General features: G+C 50.3%; 1 protein-coding gene across 1 annotated transcript in view; it reads right to left on the bottom strand.

Moving 5' to 3' along the window:
- Positions 1 to 1,994: 1,994 nt before the first annotated feature.
- The window catches only part of Rsph1 (radial spoke head component 1), a 22,957-nt gene continuing 16,826 nt past the window's right edge, over positions 1,995 to 8,125 (bottom strand). The window contains exons 7-9 of the mRNA XM_021221494.1: positions 5,820 to 5,979; positions 5,114 to 5,242; positions 1,995 to 2,188 (exon numbers count right to left, since the gene is read on the bottom strand). Coding sequence (XP_021077153.1) covers positions 2,145 to 2,188; positions 5,114 to 5,242; positions 5,820 to 5,979 — 333 coding nt within the window. The 3' untranslated portion in view covers positions 1,995 to 2,144. The remainder of the gene's footprint in view (positions 2,189 to 5,113; positions 5,243 to 5,819; positions 5,980 to 8,125) is intronic.

The raw sequence follows: 8,125 nt of genomic DNA on the forward strand, positions 1-8,125 counted from the left end.
GATTTGGATGACTGGCTTGTGTATGTCTGACTGTTACAGGATTTGGATGACTGGCTTGTGTATGTCTGACTGTTACAGGATTTGGATGACTGGCTGGCTAATTCGGAACTCTTCAGAGTTCCTACACAGGAGCCAGGTTCTGCCATGACACCAGAGTTGAGGCTTCCAGGGAGCCATCCCTGCTCCTCCAGTCCTTGTCAGTAACTCCAGGGCCACCACCCAACTCTACTCTCCCTCTGCCACGCCCCCCTTACCTGAGGCTTACTGTTATTGACTCTTAGATACGGAGCCACTGTCTTGGGATGTGCACAGCTGTCTCCTGCCCTCCACCCCAACTCCAAACACAGAATCCTGATGACAGTCCCTTTCATAACTGTGCTCATATAATAAACAAATAAGATAATCTGAGTATTATTGTGAGTCCTGCGGTCTCGGCTGCTGTTTATAAAGTGGTGGTGAAATTACTGTAACGCAGTTACAACAGGCTTTATGATAGTGAGCATAGACTGCAATTTGTAAGGTCCAGAACTTTCTTGTATTTATGAAAAACATTTGTCTTGCATTTTTCAAAGAGTCATAAAATCCAGCAATGTGTGTACTCTGTTTTTAATATACTCTTAAAAACCTAGATTGCAGAAAATCCCTCACCATTAAGTCTCTGACTCTGCAGATGCCCCACGGATCACCACAACGGAGTCACACAATACCAAGAAATGTCCACACCTCCCAGTGTGTGCTGTTCTGCGTGGTTCACCTGCATCGCCTCACATGGCCCTCACGGCAACCTCTGAGGGTCATAAGGAAGAAATTAGAAAACAACACAGAGATCCCCAGCTGGCTTCCCACACAGTGGGGACCTGAATCTGCAGTGTGGACCCGCTCAGCTTTGAGACTAGATCAGGGCATACTATGGAAAGTGGCCTTCCACCCCATGTGGCTTATGACCCAGCAGCACCCTGGGAACCTGAACCAATGCACACTTGGGCCTCCCCAGACTTGCTGAAACTGAGGTGCCTGACCATCTGTGTTTCCTCTGAAGGTGACTTTCCCAGGGTGCAGAGAACCTCCACAAGAGCCAGGTGTCACGTAGGCATTCTAAAATGTCATCACCCCTCACGCTGTTCTTGGTGTCAATTCGGAAGGGGGATGAGGGGGAGGTGAAAGCACCGGCCATTATAGCTGCTGCGTTTGGATGAGAGATTGTGCAGAGTAAGAAGGCTGGGTGGGAATAGAGTGATTCTAAGGGCCAAGCACAGAGGAGCTAGGGATAGGCTATTCTATCGGGGTGTCCTCACCTGAGACTCAAATGCTAAGACATGCACAATCGTTCTGTTTGCTAACAGTGCTAACAATGGGCTGAGCAAGGACAAGTCAGTCCTAAGAAAAACAAAAATGCTTGAAATTTCTGCTGCAACTTCTCCAGGAAAGCAGAGATGGGGAAATGACTGGATCGTTTGCATCGGACTCAGCCACTCTGAGCTGTATAGGAGCCTGTGCTGATGTAGGTAGGTGGCATCAGGGCTCAGCCCTTCCCTTCTGAGAAGCTTGAGGGAAAAGGAGGTGAAACTGTGTGGAATACGATTTAAGGGCTTCTGCTTTAGCCCCCAGGAACAAGGCTGAGTGAGGCAGAGAACAGATACGGGGAAGGGAAAGGGGACAGCAGGTTTGAGTCCATTGGACGCTTGACCTGACTTAGGCAGGAACCTGCAGCTAACCAAGGAACCTGAAGGGGGAGCCCACTACCTCCTCAGCAACGCCTGTGACTGGCCTTGCTCAGCTTGTGGCTGGGACCTTGTCGTGGAGCCTGCCAGAGGGTTGAGAAAGCTGGCAGATGGCTTCTTACAGAGCCTGGGGCACACACACTCCAGTGACAGTGTTTTATGAGAAGTGCTCCCCACAAGTCCACACCCCCTCCCTGAAACTCTCCACGGAACGAGGCCCATGAGAAGACGCTGGAGAGCAGTTCACAGAAGCGACATCAGAGACTCGGTCACCAACACTGAACACACGGAGATTTATTTCCAACTGCAAAAACAACTTAACAACTAAGAGAGAGAGATTGACAGGCGGGGGGTACCAGCCCCAGCTGACTGGTGTTAACTAAGGCACGCCTGGTGTATCTGTGGTCTTCCTCCTCCTCTATCTTAATCCTGGAGGTCTGACTGTTCTTCGTCAAAGTTCAAGTTTCCTGGAAAGAGAAGAAAACACCAGAAAAACATAAAAATGATGGAAACAAGCAAACAACCCCCCCCACACACACACACACACAAAAAAGCCAAATACTCTTTTTAAAAGATTTATTCATTTGGGGGCTGGTGAGATGGCTCAGCAGTTAAGAGCACTGACAGCTCTTCCGAAGGTCCTGAGTTCAAATCCCAGCAACCACATGATGGCTCACAACCATCTGCAGTGAGATCTGACTCCCTCTTCTGGTGCGTCTGAAGACAGCTACAGTGTACTTACATATAATAATAAATAAATCTTTGGCCCTGAGCAAGTGGGCTGGAACAAGCAGAGGTCCTAAATTCAATTCCCAGCAACCACATGAAGGCTCACAACCATCTGTATAGCTACAGTGTACTCATATACATAAAATAAATAAATCTTTTTTTAAAAAGATTTATTTATCTTATATATGTGAGTATGCTGTTTCTCTCTTCAGACACACCAGAAGAGGGCATCAGGTCTCGTTCCAGATGGTTGTGAGCCACCATGGGTTTTCTGGGATTTGAACTCAGGACATCTGGAAGAGCAGTCAGTGCTCTTAACCACTGAGCCATCTCTCCAGTCCCTATTACAATTTTTTTAAGCCCTTAGTCCCTGCCAAACCCTGTTTCCCAAAGGCACTCAGACCCCAGGGACCAGCTCCCGAGCTTAAAGCTCCTCCTCTTACTCAGGGGCCAGCCATTATCTGCTCCTCTGGTTCTAAGAATTCTTCATCTTCATCACCATCCTGCCCTCCCTTCCTCCCACATTGGTTTTTGGGGACACTCGTCTTCCACTGGTCCCCCCTCCCGCAGAGCTCAAGCAGCCAACTTGAGACTTATCCACATTGAGACACATCCACAGATCTGAGGATCCAGTCCGAAAGCCCACCATGTAAGGTCAAGAAAGGACGCTGGAGAAAATGGTGACTACCTCCTCCCCGCAACTCCCCCATACGTCAGGGTGTCATTCTCTGTTTTGCCTTTTCTCTCAGCCTCTCCACTCACCTGGAGTTGACCCTTCCTGGAGGTACTTCCAGTTCCTGTCCCACCTCTTCAGGCAGTGTGCTGACTGTCCCTAATACTCTAGAGTGAAATGGTGGGCACGGGTGGCTCTGGATGGCATCCCTGCCTCTCCACCCGACACTGGACACTGCAGGTGCCAGCAACCTAAAGCTGCATGCAAACGAGCAGTGGAACTTGCTAACTTTTCCAAAGGTCAGGGCCTCCACTGCTCTAAGTGCCCACGGGATCCTGCACACATTGTACCCTCGAGGAGTCATTCTTACCCACTTATGGAATGAGGAGAAAGGTGAGCGGTCCACCAGAGCTCCCTCAATGGACCCTGCCTTAACTTAGGTGTGCTCTTACACTGTTCACATTAACTATCGCCGGGAGAGCCTACGTCCACCTGTGTGTTCCTACGAGCTACATAGAAAACGAGTTTTGCCTGGTTTTGTTTCAGATTAATTTTTTTTTTCTTAAGAATAGGAAATAGGGCTGGAGAGATGGCTCAGCAGTTAAGAGCACTGACTGCTCTTTCAGAGGTCCTGAGTTCAATTTCCAGCAACCACATGGTGGCTCACAACCATGTATAATGGGATCTGATGTCTTCTTCTGATGTGTCTGAAGATAGCTACAGTGTACTCATATAAATAATATTTTTTTAAAAAAATAGGAAATATATTCATTCTTTTTTTTTTTTTTTTTTTTTTTGGTTTTTTGGAGACAGGGTTTCTCTGTATAGCCCTGGCTGTCCTGGAACTCACTTTGTAGACCAGGCTGGCCTCGAACCTAGAAATCCACCTGCCTCTGCCTCCCGAGTGCTGGGATTAAAGGCATGCACCACCACACCCAGCCCAAAATATATTCATTCTTAATTTGTAATCAAAATCTAGTTTAAAGGGGGCCCTGTGATAGTTTGAATGAAAATGCCCCCTTGGGCTGGAGAGATGGTTCAGTGGTTAAGAGCACTGGCTGCTCGTCCAAAGGTCCTGAGTTCAAATCCCAGCAACCACATGGTGCTCACAACCATCTGGAATGAGATCTGACGCCCTCTGCTGGAGCGTCTGAAAACAGCTACCGTGTACTTACATGTAATAAATAAAGAAAACTTAAGAAAAAGAAAATAGCCCCTCACAGGCTCATAGGGAGTGGCATTATTAGGAGGTGGGGCCAGGCTTTGAGCCTTCAGAAGCTCACATTGGTACCAGTGTCTCTCTCTCTCTCTTCCTGCTGCCTGCCCATCCAGCACCATGCCTCCTTGTGCATCACCAGGTTTCTGGCCATGGTGCCAAGGTCTGAGCCTCTGAGCTGTAAGCCTGCCCCAGTTAAATGCTTCCCTTCATAAGCGTTACCGCTGTCATGGTATCTCTTCACAGCAATAAAGCCCCAACTGAAAGAGGCCCTAATCCCACGCCAGGGGGTCAGGCAGCCTTGGGGAACCAGGCTGGCCCTAAGCTCTCTCCCCAAGAACAAGGTCAGATTTACCTGGAAAGATGAGAGCCCCACCTGGTCAAATCAAAGGAGCCCCTGTGGGGAAAGAGTTTTCAAAGACCCCAGTAGCCTCAGGTGGGTTTCCTGCCCTCGGTGGATCACAGAGGTGTAAGTTTCCAGTTTGTCCCTCTAAACCATGTTGACAGATGTGACTTTTCCCAGTCACGTCTAGTTTTCTCCCTCTGGGGGTGGGGGGGGGGAATGTAGAGGACCAGTCACATCAGGCCAGTCCCTGCGGAGGTCAGGATCGAGTGCAGACAAGCTGGACTTTATGAGCATCTACACTGGTCTCTCCAAGCTCGCCCAGGTCCCTCAGACCAGCCGGAGGATAGTTCGGTAGAGGAGGGAGACGCCTGCTCCTCCTCAGGTGCCTCACACTAGCCCCGCCCACTCCAAAGGGCGTGTTTCCTTACCCTGGTCTATGTCGTAGCTGTTCTCCTGGCTCTCCTGCCTGAACGTGTCCATGTCTTCATCGCCCCCCTTCGGCTCCAGGTCACCCTCAAAACCTTCTGCCTGGATGTCTTCTGAGGGGTCACTCGCACCTGGGATGAAGACAGCAGTGGCCGATAGAATGAGATCGCCAGAGAGCCTGAGTGCAGGGCTGTGTGTCAAGTGGACCTCCTGACCTGCCCGGCAACGGGCTCCTGTTCTTTCGCGCGTGACCCCCTCTCCCAACCCCCACGCTCCAGCCCAGGCCTGGCCATCAGATCACCCTGGGCCATCTCCAGACTTTCTTGGCAAAGCCACAGTAAAATGGATACAGAGAAATGCAACCTTGATCCTTCCTCCAACAGGGACATCTGATCCCATTTGCTATCGGCTGCCCAACCCAAGTCACGCCCACGGCCAGGCCATACCAAGCGAACTCTGACTGTTGGAGAATCCCCCAGGGTTCCTGGGGCCCGCAGGACATTTCTTCCATATAGCTGATCTTTGTTCTCCTCCTCTACTCCCCGGGAGATTCTCATCCCAAACTCTTCCCCTTATAACATCCTGCACCCAAGCTGACCCACGGGCCATTTCCCAGAGGACCCAGCTACACCGGGCCTGGGAACAGGTGTGGATAGTGCTTGCCCTGACAACCCCAGGACAACCGTGACAAGCGCGGGGTGTCTGTACCAGTAACTGCCTGTGGTTCCTCCTGGCCTTGGCCCTCAGGGGGAGGCTGCTCCTCGGAGAGGGTCGGAGTCCACAGGGCCAATTCCGTGATCCTGAGAGCTTTCCATTTTGGAACGATGTTTACTAATGTCTCTTCCTCCTCCTCCTCTTCTCCTCTTTCCTATTTTAAGGCAAAAAAGCCCACAAAACCATCCGTACCACTGTCATTTGGTCTGGGATACTAAATGACAACGGGGGGGGGGGGGGGTCGGGGACGGCGTCTGGGGGAGGTAGTCAGAATTCCAAACATCTGTTTGGCCGCTCCGAAATGAATGCTTCCATTTTCGTCCCATAGGTTCTGAGTTCCTTCACCCATAGGGTGAGACAAGTATTTAAGGAGAGGGTTGACCAAGCCTGCCCTGCATCAGTCACTCAGAAAGCTCAGGATTGCAGACTGATCATTTGCATAGGATCCCAAGTGACCCCTGAGGGGCACATGTGCTCTGGCGCTAGCTGGCTTCCCCCCCCGCCCCCCCCCCGGGGGTGGTGGATGACCCTTCTTTCAGCTGCTGGCAATCCACAACTGATGGCTCAGAACCTGGGTGCCTCCCACGGAAGTGACCCCCCCTCCCATCAGCAAAGCCTCAGCGCTGTACCACCCCTACCTCCCACACCTGCCGCATGCCCCCCCACACCTGCCGAATGCCCCCCACCCCCACCCCCACCCCGCAGTTCAGGCTGGTCCCAGCTTCAGAGATGGCACCAATCCTGCTTCTTCCGCAGTTGACCCTCAGGTCAACTTCCAGTAAACCAAGTGTGTGCCTCAGAGTGTTGTACCTGACCTTCTTAGAGTGATGAAACAAACTGTGCCCTACTCCCAAAAATGTGACCTTGTCCTAGCCCCCGGGACCTTAGAGTGTGACCTATTTGAAGATTAGGTGGTCCATGTAAAAATGAGGCCCTACTATGTGTGGTATTTTAGTTCCTTCTGCATAGCTGAGACAAACTACCTAGGGGAACAGCTTGAAAGAGGGAAGGGGTATTCGGCTCGAGGTTTCAGAGGCTCAGACCATTATGGTGGAACAGTTTACAGCACAGTCCACGGGGAACAGGGATGGGAACAAACAGGAAAGGACCAAGGGAGATGCAGCACCCTGAAATACCACCCCCTGCTGATGGTTTCTCCAGTTAGTCCCCACTGCTACAGTTTCCAGCATTCACCTCCTGAGGTGGGGGTGGGGGACAGAGGGATGGATACTTTTCCTTTAAGCCAAAACAACTGGTGACATTTGTGGGATGTGCTGGGGAGACTCCCTTTAAGTGAAAAGAAAAACAAACAAACAAACAAACAAAATGCTGAGGTTGCAGAAACCATGGGGAGGGAGGGGAGAGGAGGAAGGGAGAGAGAAGGGAGGGAGAGAGGGAGAACTTTCATGTTACGCTCATTTTTGTCACATTACCACTGTTCCGTTTTATTGTATTACTATTGCTGAGTCTCCTCTTATGGAGAGTAAATTCTGTGGTCCAGTACTATCTACTGCGCCAGGAAAGGCAGTATAGTCCTGGGAGAGTCAGTACAATACAGTTCCAGCTCACTAGGAAGGGAGCTGGTTCAGGGACCAAGGAGAAAAAAAAAAAAGCGCAATTGGATACTTTCTCTGGCCAGGTTCAGCCTGGCTCTTAAAGCTGCTGGCTGGGGCTGGGCAGTTCAGGAGGTTCAGCTGAGGTAAGGCTGGCCCCGCCCTCTCTGCTGAGTCCTGACTCGGAAAGGTGCAACTTCCAGAGCAGTGGTTCTCACCCTTCATAACGCTGCGACCCTTCGATACAGGTCTTCGTGTTGCAGAGACCCCATCGACCACACAATTATTTTTGGTGCTGCTTCACAACTGTAACTTTGCTGCCGTAATGAATCGTAAAGGTAGAGCTCTGACTTGCAGGGTAGCTGGTATATGGCCCCTGTGAAAGGTTCCTTGGTCCCCTGAAGGAGTCTCAATCTACAACTTGAGAACTGGGGTGCTAGCCAGAACCTGAGCACGTTCTTCTCATCCCTTGGGCTTCCTCGCTTTCTCTAAAGCACCTCTCCCTTGTCGTGGTGGGCCCCCTATGCCAGCTTAGCTCAAACTTCTGTTATTGTTTTGTTTTTGTTTTGTTTTTCCTTTCCTTCTCCTTCCATTCTCCTTCTCTGGGGAAAACAGCTGAGGTTTACAGCTTGCTTGCCCTGGGGCATTTGTTTGTTTGTTTGTTTGTTTGAAAAAACTCTAATAAAATTGCCCTTAATCATTAAAAACAAAACAAAACAAAAATTTTTTTTTTTTTTTTTTTTTTTT

Source organism: Mus pahari, chromosome 21, assembly GCF_900095145.1.
Source record: "Mus pahari chromosome 21, PAHARI_EIJ_v1.1, whole genome shotgun sequence".
Classification (NCBI taxonomy): Eukaryota; Metazoa; Chordata; class Mammalia; order Rodentia; family Muridae; genus Mus; species Mus pahari.